We start from the raw sequence: 21,893 nt of genomic DNA on the forward strand, positions 1-21,893 counted from the left end.
GGAAACTCCCAGACTACTTTGTGGTGTCTGTTTGCGAGAAGGTGGTATGAAGGGATTAGACTTAAAGCCTCCAATGGCTGCAGATCTTCCCTGTGTCAGTTATTTAAATCACTATTCAACCTGCACTGCTCCCCTCTGCCCCCAAGTTCAGATTCTTTTAATTGACATAAACCACTACAAAAGGCATCGTTTCTCTCACTAGAAAGGGTTGATTTCTGAAACACCATTTAAAGAATCATGGACTTGGACTCCTGGTTTGATATTATAACATCATAGCCTGCTCAGGAGGCTGAATTTTAATGTATAGGCTTCTGGGTGACCCTCCACGCCGCTGAGCGCCTCTTTAATAAATTCACCACTGCCAGAGATGGAGAAGCTAGCTCAGCAGAGGCTGCTCAAGGCAGTCTGGCACCCTATGCAAACCTTCTGTGTGCCACCCCCTCCTACCCCACTACTGAAACCACCCCTCCCTTGGGTGTGCCAGGTCGTAGTGCCACCCACTCGAATCTGGCCTGGCTGTTCCCAGAAATCTGCCTAGTTTGTCTATAGGTAGAGCGGACTCTGCAGCTCAGGCAGAGAGAGACTAGTAGCCGGGTTTTCAGAAAGGCTTAGTGCCCAGTAGCTCTCATTAATGCCTCGTCCTAGACTAGGATAAACGATGTGGTGTTAGCTAACGTTTTCTCAACCTAATGCATTTGAAAAGCCTACAAGGCCGTGTGTACTGGAACTCCTGCTAAGCTGCTCCTGTTAGAGTTTGGCTCCCCAGCGCCTTGTCTAAAATAGACTTTCCACATGTCTTCACTACCGCATTCTATTACACCTTTGTCCTAGTCGAAACAAGGCTGAAATAGGAGCTGAGGTCGCTTGAAAATCTGAACAGAATTAACTTTTCCAAGGACTCGCAGGGGGTCTGTTAAAGAACCAGGAATTAGGATCTCCCAAGTCCCAGTCCAGCACCTTACCCACAAGACCATCCTTTCCTCAGTGGAATCCTGTCCCCACTTCTTTGGAATTTCAGTGCTTCTTTTAAGGTTAGAGGCCGAAATGTGCCTTGTATCCGAATGGGAGAGAGGCTCCACCTGTCCTGGTACAGTAGAACCTCAGAGTTATGAACATCTCGGGAATGGAAGTTGTTCGTAACTTGGAACAAAACGTTATGGTGGTTCTTTCAAAAGTTCGCAACTGAACATTAACTTAATACAGCTTTGAAACTTTACTATGAAGAAGAAAAATGTGGCTTTCCATTTATTTTTAGTAGTTTAACACCGCACTGTACTGTATTTGCCTTTTATTGATTGATTGATTGTCTCTGCTGCTGCCTGATTGCCTACTTCCAGTTCCTAATGAGGTGTGTGTGGTTGACTGGTCAGTTTGTAACTCTGGTGTTTGTAACTCCGAGGTTCTACTGTATTTTTGTCTCCAGAAAAATGTGACAGACCTGTGTTAGCTTTTTGTAAAGCCAAGGTGTGTGAAAGATTCCCTCATCTCATTTTCACAAGGGCTTTTAGATACATCACTCTGCATATAAACAGCTTTCCCTGTATTTCCATGCATTAGCCCAGAGCAGTTAATACAATAACTCTAACTCTAATGGATTTTCAGCTAAGCCTTTAAGACTGATGAAACTGAAACTAGTTATAATGGTTTTAAGCAGGCTGAAGAGAAATATAAAATGACTGGGTCAGAAGAGACGAGTGATTTTTGGCAGTCATTTTGATCTGCAGAGAACCTTGAGTCACATGTAAAAATAAAGGAAGAATACAATTTGTCTTTAAGAGAGCAGAGACCCCAGCATGCCAGACTGATGGGAGCAGGTGGGAGCATTATTCAAAGAAAATACCTTTTAGGGAAGATAATTGAAATAACACACACTGTTATTTTTGGATGGAAAGCTGTGTGTGTGTGTGAGAGAGAGAGAGAAAGAACATGGGACTGAACATATACACTGTCTGCTGCCGCACGTGTGCAGTGATGATGATTTAAATTGCGGCTAACCCTCCTTTGAGGTTTTCGAGACTGGATGGTGGGGTCTGAAAGGCAAGGTACAAGGGCACAGCTCCGAACCCTGGCTAGAAAACGAGTTTCCTGAAGGCAAAAATGATACATTTTGTGTCTGCTCATCCTCTGATGTCGGGGGAGTCTTTTCGTTGACTCCATTTGGGCTTTGCATCAGGCCCCAAGTTCAAGACCAAGGACAAAGGGCTACAATTTAAAAAAGATGTTCTGAAAGTTGCAGTTTTCCTTCCACTACTGGTGGATTGGGGGTGGAGGAGCAGAGGGAGGGAAATTGCCCATCGTGTGCCTGCGGTATGAGGGATAGATAGGGACCTGTCTGGAGACTCATTGAGCAGCAAGGTAGTTAGAAGTTAGTTACTGTGAAGCTAGACATCTGTACAGTCTGTTTATCATTGTGCTGCAGTTCCTATATCACAGAAGTGGAAATAATTACAGTTAAGCAATGGAAACCAATCGGCACTCACTGTCAGTAAATGTAGAGGTTAAAAGGAATATAAAATAGGTGCATAACAGACCTATTGACTCTTATCTCCTTTAAAGCAGCAGGCAGCGAATGGAGATTGCAAGGTAACCAACCATGCTGACTCTTGAATGCATAAAAGAACACCATCAGCTTGCAAACTGCACTTCTGCCTGTAAACTCTTTCCCAAGTTACTGTTAGGAACATAGGAATTGCTGGATGAGATCAGACGCAGGGTCCATCTAGCTCAGTATCCTGTCTCTGACAGTGTCCAGTACCAGATGTTCCAGAGGAAAGTATAAGAGCCCCCCCACACTTGGCATATATGGGATAATCTGTGCCCCCCATGTTGTCTCACCCAAGTCTCTGATAGTTAAAAATGGCCCTGAAGCATGAGGTTTAATGTCCCTTCTGAAATTTTTGTTAACAAGTAACTATTGATGCTCTGGGTATTCTTGTTATCCTATAAGGGCCCCTTGAATCTCCCAGAGTTTTTGGCTTCAGTGACATCCTGTGTTGGCGAGTTCCGCGGGCTAATTTTTGCATTGTGCGAAAAACTGTTTTCTTTTATCAGTTTCAAATTTGCCATGTTTTAATTTCCTGGAGTATCCCCGTGATCCTGTGCTATGAGACAGGAAGAACTGAAGCTTCTGATCTACTTCCTCTATAACTTTCATTATTTGTGTATTTTTATAATGGCCCCTCTTATTCATTTCCTTTCCAAGGTAAACAGTCCCAATCTTTTCCATTTAGCTTCATTATGTAAGGTGTTTTCATGGTCCTCATCATCATCATTGCCCTTCTCTGAGCCACCCCCCCCATGTCCATTTTAAGATGGGGTGACCAGTAGTTCATGTGCTATTTCAGATGTTCTTGTGAACACTAAGATTCCAGTAACTGCAAGAGACCAGAGAGAAAAATTCTTTATTTCTTCAGTCTGCTTGCTTTGTGCATTTGACAGCACTTTGTATAGTCAGTTTCCCCATTTCCCCATTATCATGCAGTATTTCCTGTCATGTGGGCCAAATTCTTCTCTCGTTTATACAAGTGTGAGTCTCCTATTACTTCACTGGCCTCATTGGGATGACTCTGGATTTACGTGAGTGTTTCTGCGGGAGAATTGGGCCCATTATGTGGGTCTTTCATTCAGCAAAACGGGAGAAGAAAACATTTAAAGATAGGACTGTGCCATAAAACCACAACGCTTGGCAGGGCGCTAAAAGATGCGGGCAGCATCGGGAACTACTTTGAACTCAGCTGTTGACATTGTTCCTTTTTCATTTGCCAGCCTGATCCCAGCAAGGCACTTTACAGACACCTTGTTGCACACTGCATTCGTTGTGAAAATAACAAAACTCACTCTGAATTTTAATCACTTCTGTAACTAGCGGAGGTCGAGGAGAACTGGTGTGTTCAGTTGCACTCACAACAGTGTTTAATTGGAGGGAGTGTTGCACTGGAGCAAACTATACAGTTTCTGCAGCAATTATTTCTCTCCCTGCTCTCCTTCCCCCCCTCCCCTTTCGCTCTGCTGGATCAGATGTTTGGTCTGAGCCATCACCCTCTGAGGAAGTCTGTGTTCTCTTCTGGTGACAATGCTCTTTCTGCCATACTGGTCAGCGTTCTGTGAGAGACCTCATTTAAAATATCCTGATATTTTAATCTGTGTGGCATAAAAGCAATGGGGAACAAGAGAAGTCCAAGGATAATCAGGATTGTGTTGAGGCCTGATTAAACTGGCGGTTTCCCTCTTCCCCAGCCTGAGTCTCTAAGTGACATTGAGAGCGTTGTCAAGGTTTTGTGCTAAAAATTGGAACAGGAAGTAGGCCGTCCATCTCTCTCATCTTTTAATTATAAGCAGTGTCTCTCGCTGAGGCACTGCCAGTGGGTTTGCTTTACGTTTTACATCACTGTAGCTCTCCCCAGAAATCTCCTTGAAATTGCACCTTGGCTGAGCCTTTGTTAATCTTTTTGTGCAGCAAATAACTTTGTTTCTATCCCATCCAGATTAAATAAATTGCCTTGGCTTGCATCATGTCAGGCAAGCTTTTAAACCCAAGTGGTTTCTATTAAATGGGAAGAGCCGAATCTTTCACCTATTCCTACCCCCAGCATAGCAACAAAATAGCAGCTAGTCAGCTTCTTTTGAAGTGCTGTGTTGAGAATTAGAGGCATTTCTGTGCAGTGTTACTTGGCTGTGGGTTGCTTGGTAGTGACATGATGGTGCATTTCCTGACTTCTAGTAATACTAAGTCAAACCAAAGAGATGTTTCAGTGAATTGCTAGTTCCTTTTTTAATATTAAGGCTGATGTTCATGGAAAATTTTAAAGAAGGGAGCATCCTGTTGTTTTGCTAGCTTTCTGTCTTGGTTATGGCAGCTGTATAATTCAGTAGGGCTCTCTTGGCTAGCCTAATTGAAGAATTGTAATTCACTAGTCGTTTGGGAATGGGTTGCCATAAAAACAAAGGTGATCCCAATGAAACTAAAATCACATTGAAAACCAAAGACTGCATCACCTGTTAAATTACACAGTAGCTAGAGCATAGCTGAAAAGAACCAGCCACAAATTATATAATAATTGTAACCCTCTCGTTTGCTGATGTGCAAATCAAAGTAACATTGCTGCCTCAACTAAAACTCAAAGAAATAGAAGACCTCTTCCTGAAGGGTCCCCAGACATTCCTTGCCGGTCATTTCAGCATTGCAGTCCCTTCTTCTACGTTTGTCTAAGTCTCCTTGACCGAGACTGCCTGGTCTGTCGAAGTTATCCGGCAGAAGGGCCAGCACCAATCTGATACCACCCCATCTCAGCAGTCAGCAGCTTAGTCCTATGTTGTTTATACCCTTTGTGCATGGGGAAGGTTAACTGGGATTTTTGCATGATGGACAAAAACAGTCATTCTACTGTCCTCAAATGGAAGAGCAGAGTTCTAAGCCCAGAAGTTCCAGGCAGGATTTCACCTTCCTCCAGAACTTCATAGCCAAGAGGCCATCGATAGTCTTGCCCCCGCTACCCAAGGTTTGTGTAGGCTTGGCCTGCTGGGTCGAAACCTCTCTCCGTTGGGTCCATCTGGTATTTCTCCCATAGCTGCCTTAATGGTTGGAGCCAGCACAGCTCTGCCTTTCTCTTTCGGGAATGGGAAAGTGGGATGAACGACAGCTGTTTGGGTTGGGGACAAATGAGCAGCATTCCCTTCAGGACGCTCTCCTGTGAAATGGTTCCCTTCTGTCACTACATTGTCCAGTGGCACCTTGTGTTCCCAGTAGAGTTAAACTCCTCATGCATCTCTCACTGCAGTCAGCAGTCTGTGCCAGCTCGCTAGGAACAGTCACATCAGTGCCTTGCCTTAAGACACAGGGAGACCCACAGCCTGCTGCAGATCAGCCTGCACCAGATTACTGATCTCTTCAGAAATTGCAGAGAATCACAGTGGTGTACAGGACTCGGCCTGAAAGGCGTTCCTGCTCTCCTGTATGCGGCACTTCTTGGTCCTTATCCCTAGGGGAAAGTCCTGGCATGTCTGTCAGGAGCACTCAGCAGCGTCCACCCTACCCATTTCACCATCCCGGAGAGGTCAGTCGTGGGTGGTAAGTGTGTGACTTTCTGACACTCACGGTTACCGTATGGCTTGGTTTATGTGGCTTGGTACATGTACTTGGCTCTCCAGGCAGAGCCTGAGTTAAGCATTCTTTGCTGTGCCTCCCCAATGGCAGCGCTGGGAATTCTTGCTGTCTGAGGTATCTATCCAGCTCCCATCACCACAGTATTTGAACACCTCGCAGTCTGTAATGCATTTGTCTTTACAACATCCCCTGGAGGCAGGGAAATGCCATTATCCCCACTCTATCAATTAGGAACTCAGGCACAGAAAGATGAAGTGACGTGCCCAAGGTCAGACAGGAAGTCTGTGGCAGAGCAGGGACTTGAATCCTGGTCTTCCAAGTTGCAGGAGGATGCCTTCGTCTCTGAAAACAAAATGTGCATGAAGTTTTCCTATTTGTCATTTATTCCTCCAAAGTTCTGCGACATCCTGCCCTCTTGTAGCATCCAGAGCTTGTGTCAATTGTTAGCTTTGTGGTTGTGACTGTTAAGCTGAAAAGCCTGAGTCCCTAACACGTTTCTGTGGGTTTGGGAAAAGAAGAATGTTATGAAAGGGGTGAGCCACTCAGCATGGATGTCACCTTGAGGTTATCAGTTCGGTTTTGGCATGATCACTCAGCATGACAAGAGAGTGTCTCAGGTTGCCACTGAGCGTTGTTCTTCCATTTCTATTTTCTTTTGTCAGCTTCCTGTGTCTTGTTTTTAGAGGCTGTGGCTCCCCCAGGTCTGGCTGAGAAACAGCTGATTTGGAAAGTTCATTTCACCCTCGGAACACCAGACACTTAACGGTGTAGGGGACCAAACACACCACTGGGTCAGAAACAGCTGATGGGTTTGGACATGGGCTTTTTAAATGTTATAATTATAAAATTAAGGGACTTCTGGAGTGGCCAAGAGAGAGGATAGTGATTGACTGTATGCTGTTGATACTGAAGGAAGGAGGAATTGGTTTGGTTGCTGTGTGCCTGCAGCACAAAGGATGTTTGAGGTTGCAGTTGTGAAATCATGCACTCTGGAACGGAAGAAAGAAACTGCCGTTGCCTTTTTGCATGGTGCAAGCTGCTTTATGTAACTGGTTTTCTTTTATCAAAGAGTAAATGAAATTGCTCAGGACCGATGGGACTGACCTAGCTGTGAGGGAGGGACGTCTCTCCGTGTCCGCCTGCGCAGTGTGAATCCCAGCTCCGTGTAGTGCAGGGCAGTAGTCTAGGAAGGCTAGATCATCTAAATATCAAAACTCTCGGTAGATTGCTTGCGTGTGGCCTTCCAGCTTCTTCGCCTCTTGGACGGTGCGGATAGAGCTATTGGTGCATTGCTCACAACGATTCCAGGGCTCATGCCTCTCGTGGTTCAGTGTCTGACTAACGTTCCCCTGTCTTTCCCCCCATCCCCCATACAGTATCTTGATAAGATGAAGACCCTCACATATGCCATTTTAACTTTCCTTCTAAGAGGAGTGTATGCTTGCGTGCCTGCTTGCCTTTAGATGAGGTTAGGAGGATTTTCCTCTCATTAAGCTATAGTGTAGCTTTATAATAACCAGCGATGGACAAACTCTCTGGCTGCAAGTTTCATAATGGCCAGAGGAAATGAGGCACCCAATTCCCATAGATATTTCAATGACAACTGGGTGCCTAGCTCTCATTGGCTATTTTGAAATTCCCAGTTCTGGTTGCTTCAAACCCTCCCAAACTGGACCCCTCCCTTGTGAAACGTGGAACGCACTTTTGGACCCTGTAGAAACAATTCACTTGATTCCCATTTTGCTTAGGAGTGAGGTGGGGGGAGACAGATTTTCTGGTGGAAAGTCAATGCAGCACTGGTACTATATGTAGGAGCTCTTCTGTTCCTTTCAGCTAGGAAAAAAAGCCTGTGGTTTCTTGGGGTGGATTAGTTTACATTGCAGGGGGGGAAGGGTCTGTGAATTCAGAGGAGCTTTAGCAAACTTGCAGAACAGAGTTTGAGATTTGCAAAGCTTCAGCCTTGACAAGGTTCACCCCTTTCCTAATAGTAACCAAAGAACATTGCTGCTGAGAAGTGGCCTAACGAAGCGAACAGTAGCTCATACTCTCCTGTTTGCCTTTCTGCAAATACAGTGGCCGTGGTTTTCTTAACTGCAGCATATGTGGATATTTGTGGAGCCATACGTTGGTTCATACGAAATCGGCTGTTGACTGGGGAGGGAGGGAGGGCGGAAGGAGGGCACTGAGGTTGAATCACTTCCTTTATTTATTTTTTTTAATGAGCCAAGTGAGTCTATTTTTAGACAGCAGCTATCCATGAGCTCTAGACACATGTAGAATAAAACACACACAATTTACAACACTAACTTAGACTCTGGGTTAACCAGGTAGCCCATCAGGATTCTCATTGTCTGACTAGGATAATGCTGACCACTTCCAATATTATTTGCTGTCACATCTTGGAGTCTGGGTTCTTCTCCCGTCCCCCATGCACATAACCATGCATCTTAGGCCATGTTTCATTTTAACATCCGCCTGGCACCCTCCATGCGTCCCACCAGTTATGAGCAGCTCTGTTTGCAGCCCTTGTTCTATCTGCTCCGGTACTGTGTGCAAATGCTGCCACATGGGGTACTTAAGAGAGAAACAGCCACTCCGTTTCCCATCCCTTCCCCCCTCCAAAGTCTCCAGACTCCACAAGCTCTCCAGTCCCCGTTAAGAGATGTGAGCTCCCTCTCGCCGCTATTATTATGCAACAGTTAATTTGGGTGGGCTGTGCAGTGTTGCAGGGGGCTGCTGTTCGAAGTCCTGCAGGTTTGGTGCAGGGGCTGTAACTTGTACTACGTTATTTTCAGCGTCGTGTCTCTGGAGGGATTGGTTACTTGACTGATGCAGTTGATTTCTATTGGGTAGCGCTGGCTGCAGAGCAGCTGGAAGTCTATTCAGCATTCCAGTCAGGTCGGAGGGGTGTGTGTCTGGAATTCAGAGTTACTGAAGAAAGCTAGACCAGGATTCTGGAAATATTTCATTTCATTTCATTTCATTTCACATGTGGGATGAAATTGGCTAGTTGATTCCAGTGTAAAGGAATTGTTGTGGGAAGAAAACACTGCTTACCTTAAAAACAAAATTTAAAAAAATTAATGTGTATAAAAGAGCATTGAATTTTGCTATAATCCTGACCAAAGCTAGGAGAAGAGACTTGACAGCAGATGGCACTGGCTGGATACAGAATTAAAAGGTGACATGCAGTTCTCTCCCAAAAAAGTATTAAATGCAACAAAACTGTGCTTCCCTCTTATGAGCCCAGTGGAGGGATTTGAAGCAAGTGGGATAATGCAGGATAAACATATCAGCAAATTTGATTTCCTTAGTGCATTTTATTAAATTTCATTTCAAGTTATTTGAAGGGCAGGTTGAAGGGTGACTTATATGGTCTGGCTCTGTGCTGGCTGCCTAGAAACCTATGAAGGAGAAGGTATTTGTTTCATGCCTTCAGCCCTGCGTAGATTGTGGGTGTTTCATCGTTTTCACACTTGGCTTCCTCTCCTCATTTTCTACCCCTGCAGTACTGATGCATGGGCCTGCTTGCCCAGCCTTAAGGACCCTCTGTCTCCACGCTTTGCTGTGTGGCTTCCCTCCAGAGCGAGCGATTGTTGGTGAGGTGTTGCTGTTTCTTTGCATGGGGTAGAGGATATTGGTCTGAGCGCTTTGGTTTCACTGGCAGGGAGGGGGAATGATGGTGAACTTCTCAGGTTGCCTGTTGACTAGTTGGAGCTGGATTCTCATTGCACTGTGTGCGTTGGTTTGTGATATTCTCTTTCACTCTGACCCACCTGGGAGGGAGAGCAGGGACAGGGAGGGAGGAGGCAATGGACCAGGCAACATCTCCTTACTCTGTTCTTCCCCCCCATCGCTCTGGGGGGCAGAGCGTAGTTTGTTCTTCAGTGACCTATTTTACAACATGCTCCTTCGGGTAGAGAATGTGTTTTACTACCTTCCTGCCCACCGTGCCTTGGGTAGAACTTGCTTGGCAGTTCCCCGGTGGTATTTTTGTAGTTCTCTTTTTAATGCTAACTTTGTCTAGTTGGAGAAAGCCATAACCGTGTGAAGGGCTCGTTGCAAGAGCAGTGGACTAGAATCACGGAGCAACCAGACTACACGTACACAAATGCGCTCTTGCTACCGACCAGCGCGTCTGAGGGTTTATCTTTACATACAGGATTGCTCCTGTTGGCATATTTAATCCCCCTCCTCGAGAGGCAGTAGCTGTGTCAATGGGAGAAGCCCGTTGTCTATGCAGGGGGTTAGGTCAGTATCAGAGGTGAAAGTAAGCCGGTACTGGCAAGAGCCGGTGCGCCGTACTGAGGTGGATCGGCTTCCCCTGGCAGCAATTTAAAGAGCCAGGGGCTCCCAGCAGTGGCGGTGGGGATCCAGTGGCAATTTAAAGGGTCTGGGGCCCAGTCCTTAAAATAGCTGCTGGAGCCCCGCCGCTGCCGCCTCCCCAGGGCTCCAGCAGCAGGGCTCCAGGGATGTTTTAAAGGGTCCGGGGTTCCAGTAGCCGATGCCGCCCTGGGCCCTTTAAATCATCCCCGGAGCCCTGGGGTAGCAGTGGCGGGTTTCAGGCGGTGATTTAAAGGGCCAGGGGCTCGGCCGCTGCTGCCACCCCGGCCCTTAAAATAGCCGCTGGAGCACCGGAAGCGGTGCAGGTGAGGGATGTGCTGGCTGTGGCTTCCCGCCACCCCCATTGGCCTGGGACAGCGAACTGCGGCCAGTGGGAGCCGCGGTCGGCCAAATCTGCCGACGCGGCAGGTAAACAAACTGGCCTGACCTGCCAGGGTGTTTACCCTGGCGAGCCGCGTGCCAGCGGTTGCCGACCCCTGCTGTACAGATACAGGGCTGTGCTATGGGCCTGGCCTCGGGCTGCTCTAGCTCTAGCCAAAGGAAATACCTTTTAAAAGACAAAGGTAAAAGAAACCAAATACCATGTTTTTCTGCCCCCCAGAATTGCTCATGACCAAGACATCCATTGTACGGGCTGGGGGTGGGAGGTGGGTAACGGCACATGGTTACAAGGGCAGAGAGGACCCAAAGCCTTTGACCTGGCAGACATTTACATATGTGCCGACAGCCTTGTCTACATACACACTTAAACCAGTTTAATTACACTGGGACATTTAAACCAGTGCAAACCCCTGCGTGGATACTCCCAATTTCAGTGTGAGTGGCTTATTCTAGTTTGTTAAACTTCTTCCTGATCAACTTAAGATAGTTTAAACCATGCTTATTTAAGCATCCACACAGCCTTTCGCACTGGTTTCATTAAACCAGTTTAAAATTACACCTTAAATTACAATGGGGCAACTCTGTGTGTGGGGAAAATCTAGTAGATGAGTCTTTGCAGGGCCATAAAATGCCTTTTCTTTAAAAACCTCAGGTTTTCCTCGTCATATTTAATGGGTTGGCAAATCAGGTTAGCAGTATGCAGATAAGCACAGTTCCTGCTGATGCTTTTATAATCCCGTTTCTCCAATCACACAGAGTTTGCAGGAAAATCTGAAGTATTTTTCTCTTCCATCTAGCACGGAAATCTACACACTCGAATCTCTTGCTAGAAAAACGTTTTTAATGTTTCAGGCATCAAACTTCATAGACCTTCGTAAAGGGAAAGTGTGAAGAAACCTCCAACGCAGGGCAGAGCTTTGCTAGCGCAACCTTCGCAGTAATCAGGACCCCAGTTGTCTCTTCCCTCTCACTCTGCCTACCTCCATGTGTGTGAGGAGTGGGGAATTTGAAGGGTGAGAGGGTGAATTTTTCAAGCACTAGCCCAGGGGTCGGCAGCCTTTCGGAAGTGCTGTGCCGAGTCTTCATTTATTCACTCTTGATTTAAGGTTTCGCATGCCAGTGATACATGTTAACGTTTTTAGAAGGTCTCTTTCTATAAGTCTATAATTAAACTGTTGTATGTAAAGTAAATAAGGTTTTTAAAACGTTTAAGAAGCTTCATTTAAAATTAAATTGAAATGCAGAGCCCCGCGGACCGGTGGCCAGGACCCGGGCAGTGTGAGTGCCACTGAAAATCAGCCTTCGGCACGCGTGCCATGGGTTGCCTACCCCTGCACCAGCCCAATGCCTTGTGGAACTGCTCTGTTTCTGTTTCATCTGCTGCCCTCTGGCTGTCACGCCGCTTCAATGCAGCTGTTCAGCATCCAGGGTACCATCTCCATTCTGTAGGAGCTATTCTACAGGCCCCATCTGTATTCTTCTCCTCTTCCCCACCCCCCGCCCTGGCACGTTGTCGTAACTTCCCCTCTGTGAGATGTAGAGACGGCCCTTTCATCATTTGTTTGTATGGTTGACTTTTGAAGAGTCATTTCTGTGTTTATGGTGGAGTCTGGCATCTGTTGATTTGAACTGGCATTTAATGACTTTGAAACAATACAGGAACGGAGCAGTACAGTGCAATGCTCAGTTACTCGTACGTAGAGACCTCCACACAAGGACAGCGTATTAGGCTGTTTCCCTGCCTGTAAACTAACTACACAACTGAGAACTTAGCCTTTGAATGGTGTCGTTCTGCAGTTCGGTTTCTTTGAGTTCGGCATTGGCATTCTTGTGTGTAGCAGGGTGGTTACCCCGCTCCTGCCCTGAAGGGCTTAAAACAGCCCTGGGGGAAGGTTGTGGCTAGGAGCTGCTAAGCTGGGCTGATTGGGGTGTGGCCCAGCTGCAGCCACTTCCCAATCAGGCCACAGCTGGCCTGGATAAAGAGGCTGGGAGCCAGGAGCTCAGGAGTCTCTCTCTGTTTGTAGAGGGAAATGGGCCTGGCTGCAGGGAGCTGGACATAGACTACCTGAGTGGAGCAGGGCTGGGGACAGGCTGCGGCCTAGCACAAGGCCAACAGGTGCTGGGGGTTGCAGAGGGCAGCCCAGGGGTAGGCAAAGGCAGCAGATCCAAACCCTCCTTGCCAGTGATGAGTGGCTGACACTGCAGTCCGCCCCAGGGCGCAGGGCTAGACAATGACTGGCAGTAGCTGTATACTGAGGTGAGGTGGGGGTAGTGGGTGGGGGTTCCCTGGAGAGAGGAGACCCTAAGACTGAGGGGTTACTGCCAGGGGGCAGCACCCCAGGTAAAAGGGCACCGGGTCCAGGGAGGGGCACGGGGACCAGAGGACAGGTGGATCACCGGCCTGCAGAGGGCGCTCCGGAGCTGGAACGAGCTAATTCCCGGAAGTCACCTGCAGGAGGCGCCGCAGGGGTGAGTCTGCTCCTCTACATTGGGTATTTGGTGGAATTCTGGCTGGTTAAAAAACAGGGAAACATAAGGGTGGAGCTTCAGACTCCACCATAGTAGCTCCGACTATCCTTTGGAAGCAGGCTGTTATTTTTCATCCACAGATTTGCACTTGTCCTGATTCATGGAGATGCATGACGCTGTTGTCTGGGTTGCCTGATAGCGTGAAGTGTCTGCTCCAGGTGTGAGTTATAGGTCACAGATGATGATGAACTGCTTCAAGATGATTCCTGAGTTATGAACTCAGAGCCAGAGACTTCAAGAATCATATGGAGCGTGTTGCGGGAGGGGTTGAGATGGAGTTTGCTGCTCTAGTTTGGTTCACTTTCTGTGTTCTGTTCTATTCTGTATGGATTCTTATACCGTGCCCATCACCATGGTATCTGAGAACCTCCAGTAGTGCAGTAAGCAACGTGATCACACATCCATTCGTGTGGTTTGCCTCTCATCCTCTCACGAGGGAGAGCTTGTGCATAATCAATGCTGTTTGAGATGGGGCAGTTCTTACTGTGTTTGTTAGGTGCTCAGCATGGCTTTGGATGCTAGATAATTAACAAGAAAACATCTCGATTTGGCTTGTTCCACGGCTGCAGATGGCCTTGTGACAAAGGCACCAAGTTACAGCAGCTTCTTCAATTGTTACTTGGTTGTGCTTAATTTTTGTGCAACTAATAATGCACAGTCCTGCTAAAGATGAAAGAAATGTGCATGCATAGGTGTGCATGCATAGGTGTGCTTGAAGCACGGTGTAAGATCCAAAGTCAGTAACAGAGCGTCTGTGCGAATTTAGGCTGTGATTTTTTTGAAAGCTGCCTGAAGGAATGAGTGACCACCTCTCCCTGACTTTCAGTAGGAATTGGGCTATAGAAGTTAAGCACCTTTTGAAAACTCCAGCATTAAACTATAAATACAAACCTGTTCTTCCTTTATCAATATTCTAGTGTCTTGGGCACTTGGACATTTACGTAGTTTGACCTTGACGTATCTAAAGCATCCATGTTTATATATCATTTCCTGAGTTCTGGCATAGTTCTGAAGAGAAGGGATCTGCCTAGACTTTCTTGAGATCTGTCTACACAAGGAAAACTTGACAAAATTTTTCCACTGTTGCGGATGTCTGTTCTCTCTGCCAGTGACAACATCAGGGCAGTCCTAGTGCAGATGGGATCATAGCTGCCGCTGGCATGTCCTCTAACGATATTAAGTGCAATTTCAACCCTTGTACACCTCTACTTCGATATAACGCTGTCCTTGGGAGCTAAAAAATCTTACCACGTTATAGGTGAAACTACGTTATATCGAACTTGCTTTGATCTGCCAGAGCGCGCAGCCGTCTCTTCCCGCCCCCCCCATCCCCCCGGAGCACTGCTTTACCGTGTTATATCTGAATTCTTGTTATATCGGGTGGCGTTCTGTCGAGGTAGAGGTGTACTTAGAATGCTTCTGCTACTTGAAATAGTGGTCACCCTGTCTCAAAAAGGATATAGAAGAAATAGGAGGCACTGACAGTTAATGAGAGTGATGAGCGGGTGGAAAGGTTTCCATATGAAGAACAATCAATACAGTTGAGATTCATCAGTTTAGAGAGGAGATGAGCAAAGGGGAACGACAAGATCAGGATATACAAATGAAACATTGGATAGCCCTAATTAGCCTTTCTTGTAATAGGAGAACAAGGGGACATTCAGTGAAATCAAACAGCAGAAAATTTAAAACCAATAAAAGGAAATACTCCTCTCACAATTCATAATTAACCTGTGGATCTCATTGCCACAATATGTCATTGACGTGTTTGCTGAACAGTATTCAGAAGAAGTTTGACATGTACGTGGATAATGAGAACAAACTCCACAGGATTTTTAAATTATGCAATTTATGTGAAAAGTATGCAACCTCTCCTGACTCAGAACATAACCCCGCCCCCTCGGCTGAGTGGGGGTCAGGATGAGATGTTCCCATTGGGAGGTTATTCCATAATTGTCTTCCCATTCTGCAGCGTCTGGTACTGGCAATGGACCTATGGCAGTGGTTCGCAAACTTTTGTACTGGTGACCCCTTTCACATAGCAAACCTCTGAGTGCGACCCGCCTTATAAATTAAAAACTCTTCTGTATATTTAACACCATTATAAATGCTGGAGGCAAAGTGGGACTTGGGGTGGAGGCTGACAGCTCGCAACCCCCCATGTAATAATCTCGCAACCCCCCCGAGGGGTCCCAACCCCCAGTTTGAGAACCCCTGACCTATAGTCTCGTGACTATCCATATTATTCCCAGAGGTTGTGATCTGTTTGATAGCTCATGGTGAATTAGTGGTGGAGGCAGGATTAGAACCCAGGGTCCTGAACCCCATATCAGCTCCAACCAGTGGGAATATTCACTGCTCACTAAGAGAAAGTAATGAGAGGAAACACAAAAATTCTTGTGCTTCAAAAATTCAATTTTTTCTAGTTGTAACTTTTATTCTATATCTTTTTAGAAGGTAAAAAAGAAAACTGAGCTTGAAGACTGAGGCTGGCTCAATGTATCCAGAATCTACCACTGACTCCCCTGCTCGACTCTCACTAAGACAGACTGGCTCTCCAGGGATGATTTACAGGTGAGCCTTTCAACCGAGTGTATAGCTTCCCTGACTACCTCTACACAGAAGCTGATTTTGGTACCGGGAGCACACTTTTTGCAGTTTTTGAAAAATAGGGTAAACCAGTTGTCATGACCTCTGAGGCAGCCGCTGTTCTATCCTAAAATCCAAACCTTGATTTTTTTTTTGAAGGTACGTACAGCAGTTACTTCCAGAATGGTGCAAACACTTGATAGCATAAACAATATTCAAGCTTCCTTCTGAGCTTTGGTGCCTGTTATTTTAAGGAATGGGTCACTCTTCAATTTCTTTTCAAATAATCTATTCCATTTAAGGGCTTAAGAGTATGTTGCCTGTATTTCACTTTATTTTGTTTTAACATTGAATGACATTCTGTTGAATCAGGTGAGCCAGAATCCGCTTGTATGGGCCTTGAACAGATTTTGTGCCCATAATTTTTACTCCCACTTGATGGCATTGTTGCCAAGCTTTCACAGAGCTTTTCAGCTCCTCCTAGTGAAGAGAAACTGTGGAGACCTTGAAAACCTTATAGAGACTTTGGTGGAGATGAACTGTACAGGGTCGCTAGAGCACAAAGATCATTGCAAGATGAACTGAGACTGAGCTTTGTTTCTGGCACTTCCCAGTTGTTAATGTGATTTGTGGAATATTTCTTCTTTCTTTCCCTTGCTGTCGGAAGTGCTCGATATGGGAGTCCCAAACGACAGCTCCAGTTCTACAGGTAACAGAGTCTGTTATTTTTTTTTATAAAAAATGGAACTGAAAAGTAGTGACAGGTATAATTAGGGAAGGGCACGTTTCAGAAGGGGTCTCAACCTGTCAGACATGGGTATAATGTTGTGTATCATCAAACTCAGCAGGTGTTGGCTCTGGCAGCCTGAAGGGAATTGTTACCTGCACAAAATTCCCTGTCACTTGTGCACTGTAGGGCACCCACCTCTACCTAGTTCCTAGGGCTCAATCATAGACAATCAGGGTTGGAAGGGACCTCAGGAGGTCATCTAGTCCAACCCCCTGCTCAAAGCAGGACTAATCCCCAACTCAATCCCCAAATGGCCCCCTCAAGGATTGAACTCACAACCCGGGTTTAGCAGGCCAATGCTCAAATCACTGAGCTATCCCTCCCTCAAGGCAAAACCCTCTTAATTTAGGCATCCTTACCCTGTTCCTCGGGCTCAGGTGTAACCCTCTTAATTAAGCACTCTAGCTTTACCCCTCCATGGGTTCTACTCCTCTGGACTCATAGCAAACTCCCATTCCCTTTGGACTCAGAGCTTAATCTTTTGTGGGTTTACAGGGTCTTTTACCGGTGAAAGAGCCTTACACAGTAATATCCTACTTTACCTCTATTTATTAACAATCATCAAAACAGAATGCACATGCTACACACACAATGCTCACGACTCCCAATAAAATAGATGAACTTTTCTTGATGGCCCGTCAGGAATGGGTCATCTGGGGGACTCCAGTTTCTGCAGGGTGTCATTGGGAGGGTGTTGAGGTCTGGCACCTCTGTCCTGGAGTTGGTTCCCAAAGAACTTCTTTTTGGACCTCAGTTTATATAGTGAAACTTGTCTCCTGCTTAGCTGTACCTTAACCAATCATTCTACTAAAATGTTACTAACCAATTGTCATAAACAGATAGTTAAGGGTTAAAGTCTGTTTTACCTGTAAAGGGTTAACATGCAGTACCTGGTAACCACCTGACCAAAGGACAGAGACGAGAGATAATTTAATTTCAAATCTCTGTGGAGGGTCTCTGTGTGTTGTGTTTGAACTCTTTTTTTTTTAGAGAGAAGAGGACAGTCATGTCTCCTGTTCTCTCTGAGTAGTTTCTCTAAATTAATAGTGTGTTAATTAGGAAAATTTATTATTATTATTTTTTTTTTTTTTTTTTTTTGTGTGTGTGTTTGCTAAAAAATGAAGGAAATGTTTTTGCTTTTTTTGTTTTTTTGAGAGAGAAAGGGGGGGAGGGAATCTTGAGAAGATGAGAGCTTAGACCCCCCTATGTCCAGGCTCTTTCAGCTTTTTTCTTTATTTTTTTTTTTCTCTCTTTCTTTTTTTTTTTTTTTTTTTTTTACTCTTTTAATTCTTTTCTGTGGAGGAAGGGGAGGGAAGAGAGAGAGAAGGAAGGGGTTTTGGTGTTTCAGAGGCAGTTTGAATCTCAAAGAGAAATCTGGGGGGAGGGAGGGAGGGAGGGGGAGGGAGTCTCTCCTCTGTGGATCTGTGTCCCCAGGAGGACAGGGGGGAGGAGAGGGGAACAGAGGGTGGGTGACCGGTGTCGGTGGTAACAAGTGGTGGGTGGGGAGAAACCTAATCCTAGGGGTGGGGGTGGGGGTGGGGAGAATGGTCCACAGTCCCATCTTTGAACCAGGGTGAGAACCAATCCTAATATATTGTAACAAAATTCTCTAACCAATCATCCCCCACCACCTGAATTTACACCTAGCAAAATTAATTGTGTAACAGACAGAAACAATCAAAGAACCAGACAGAGATCATACAGACAAACCATAGGGAAGTGAGGACCATAAAGATAAAACTGTAAAAAATGAGGATTTCACAACCACAACTAGTGATAAGTGATTTCTTGCCAGACAGATGCTGTCAAACTAAGTTTTCTTTAACCATCTTAAGATCTGTTTGTTTATCTGGTGATAGTGGGTGCCATTAGGACGGGGTCTCCTTCTTAACAGTCTGATGTTACGTTGTTTTAATGCAATTTAGATGGAATGTGAGGATGTGATTTCCTGCTTCTTAGCTAATGGCTGCTGCTCTCTTAATGTGGCGGCAGACAAAGGCCTTAGGCCTGACCATATGGCTATAAGAAAAAGCCTTATCCTTACAGAATGGAAGAGTATAGAAGATCAGCTCTGCAATTCAAATTCAGCCAGCTCCTCGCCTGGCCCTAGTTTTCATGCTTATGCTGCAGAAGTAGGTGTCCTGTTCATCTTGTGAAAATTAATCTGTACAGATTAGCTGAACTATCATCTAAATTACTGAGATGGCTGCATTTAATTTAATCAGAGGCAAAATAAGTGTGTGTGTGTGTGTGTGTGCGCGCGTACAATTTGTATACAATAATTTAGCAAAGTGTGAAGCGTTTTCGATGGCAGTGTGTTGGAAGTCCGGAGAATTGCCAGATCAGAAATGGCAATGCTCAAAGTAAAAAACCCAGGACAGTTTAGTGTACAAATTCGGTTACAACTCCAACCCGTCCTTGTCGAGAGAGAAAGAGAGACTTGTCCTATTACACTGGCCAGAAGGGCCAGTACCATCTTACATTTATTGGCTAAGATTAGTGATCTGTGGTGCCTCCGTTTTTGGGTGCCTAACCTGAGACCCCTTAAAGGGGCCCAATTCCCTGACATGGGAGCTCAGCTCTTTCTGCAAGTCAAGCTCCTTTCCAGTATTACTACTTGGATATGTAAAAATGGAGTTGTCTAAATTGGCGAGTCACTTCTGAAAACCTTGGCCTGCAGAGCCAGAGGTAAAACGAAAGGCTGCAAGCCTGTGGCACATAATGAGTTTGTCACTTCTCTGAGACATGAGAAGAGGGTTGGGGATAATTAGGAGCCTGGTGGGGAGCTCTGTAGCCAAAATGTTAGTCTGTGCTGTGTTGATCGTGCAATGAAATGTATGTTTACATTGACTCAGCTGTTCAAGGGAGCCTGGAATCTGGGTGTAGCGGAGTGCAGCAGTGGCTCTTTCAGCTAAGATAATGGGGCAGTCTCCATTCTGGCACTCAGCACCCATCTACTGCATACTAAGGAGACCATATTTTCAAAATCAGAAATGGGGATACTTGTATTCTGACATCTTCGGGTCAAAAATAGTCGTACAGAATACAAGAGTGTGGTGATGTCAATATTCCTGTCTTTTTTGACTCAACTACAACACACGCATATTTCTCAGGGTGAGGCTGCTATGCAACTGTGAGAATGTGTTGGCAAAACCCAGACCTATTTGTTTTTCCCCAGAGTTCCACTGGGCTCTTGTTCAGGCCCTGTTAATATGGGTATGTGCATTAGGAGAAACACCATTACCTTGGGTCTAAGACGAAATAATTTTTCTTCATCCTTTTACTGTCTAAAATCGAAGGAACCACTTACCCCTTACAAACACCGTGTTAATGGAGTGCTGGAAACGATTTGAACATTGCTGGAGGCTTAAGTTAATGATGTAACAATACAGCGAATTCCCAAACCAATCACTGATCCAGACACAAGTGTGGATGATAAGGAAGTCTGAGGCGGCTTTTGGCACTCTAGTCCAAATCTGCACACTTCTTTGTTAATTGATGTTCTCAACTCATACCTACATAAAGCCACACAAATGAAACAGAATAAGTATTGAAAGAGAAGGGGGGTGGGGCAAGAGAGGGGTATGGTAAGATTGTAAACGACGGAGAAGCGTCTTAAACCACTGGTGGAGTAATAGTTTTCATGATGTTCCTGTTTTCGCAGCATTAACACTATCATAACATTTTGTCCTCATGCGTTCCCAGATATGTAGTTAGTGATCACTCAGCTACGCTGACTCTACAACAATATGCAAAGCAATGATTAAATAGCTAATTAAAACAAAACCTCTAATCATTAATGCTGCACAAATAATGCAAATACTTTTCTGTGAATATTTATTACCTTGAGCAATCAACAGATGGTTTGTGGAAATCTGGGGAATTCTAGGCATGGAAGAAATCTAAAGAACAATTCAGATGAGTTGTTTGGCACATGGCCAACATTAGTAATGGCCACTTATTAGTACCACTGAAAAGAGACTGGATTAAAAAGTTAAAACCCCTCATGCGCTTTTCTCCTTAATAGGCTCTCATGGACGTCCACTTGTTTTGCTTGTCGTGTTCTCTCTTTGGGTGTGATTCTGCGCCACAGACTTCAAAGGATGATTTACCATCGATGTCGGGGGGAGCAAGATCAGTTCTATTGCCCCCCCCCCCCCGATCCTGCAAACGCTTCCTAACCTGTGTACGTGTGAGACCAGACCCGTAAGGATCAGTGGGTGGGTGTGCCTGGCCATGAAGCTAGATGTGAGCACGTTTATAGAGTCAGAGCTTTATCAATGTTCTTTCTCTTTCTCTTTATTTTATTAGCGTATTTGGTGACTTTGCGTTCGCCATTTAGCAGTGACCCGTGTGCCTGAACATACCGTAATGTCAGGCTATGCTCAAACGCTCAAAGCAGGCAATTCAAAAGACAAGGTAATGCCTCTTGGTAACTTGGTAGAAATCTATTATTATTTTCACTTTCTAGTAACCTAGAAGCGCTGAGCAGACCTGGGCCCAGCGTAGGTTACTTTTGGCCATGTAACTAGCCATTCACAGTGCTCCATGAGAGCACCGCAGGCCTGATCCGTGGCCCAGTTCAAGTCCCTTTGTGCCACCACAGCAGTCCGAAAGGGCTGGGAAGTGTAACTGGCCAGCTAACGGTTCCCCTGGTGAGGTAGGATCTCTGGATGGCACAGGCCTGGTGTAGAGTGCCCAATGCCATGCTGTACAGCTGTGGGTACCAAGTGCATTGGGAGGCGCTGGCATCCCTCTGGCAATCCGCGGCTACTCTAATGGCTGCTTGGGGATGACTGTGGCAGGTGGGAGTGAGTTGGAACAGCCACAGGATCAAGGTTGTCCGAGTGCCCCCTCAAACCCCATCCTCTGGTGCTGGGCTGAGCACGATTTAGTTAAAGTTCAGTATTGGGCTCCATAACATCTGCATTTCCTCCTGACTTTTGAGTCTGTAAAAGGTGACCCTAACGTTGAGATTTTTGTTTGATTCCCTCTCCTTTCCCCTCCCCCCCCAAATCTCTTTCCTGAGTTCACTGTGCACTTCTACAACCACTTGGTCAAAAAAAAGTAGTCAACTCTACAGTGCAAATAACAGTGCAGACACCTCACCTGCATAGCTCAGGGCTGTTGTGTATTTGTGATTCCACGGCCCCATTA

The 21,893-nt window shown here is 45.7% G+C and overlaps 1 protein-coding gene across 7 annotated transcripts in view; it reads left to right on the forward strand.

Annotated features, from left to right (window-relative positions):
• The window catches only part of KCNAB2 (potassium voltage-gated channel subfamily A regulatory beta subunit 2), a 106,382-nt gene that overhangs the window by 26,617 nt on the left and 57,872 nt on the right, over nt 1-21,893 (forward strand). For 4 of the 7 annotated variants that reach the window (XM_039508902.1, XM_039508903.1, XM_039508899.1 and 1 more), the window contains exons 2-3: nt 15,812-15,931; nt 16,614-16,655. In XM_039508902.1, the coding sequence (XP_039364836.1) occupies nt 15,855-15,931; nt 16,614-16,655 (119 nt within the window). In that variant the 5' untranslated portion in view covers nt 15,812-15,854. Of the gene's footprint in view, nt 1-9,640; nt 9,703-15,811; nt 15,932-16,613; nt 16,656-21,893 lie in introns of those variants that run through there. The other 3 variants (XM_039508904.1, XM_039508906.1, XM_039508901.1) reach the window with 2 other exon arrangements.

This window comes from Mauremys reevesii, linkage group 21, assembly GCF_016161935.1.
Source record: "Mauremys reevesii isolate NIE-2019 linkage group 21, ASM1616193v1, whole genome shotgun sequence".
Lineage (NCBI taxonomy): Eukaryota > Metazoa > Chordata > Testudines > Geoemydidae > Mauremys > Mauremys reevesii.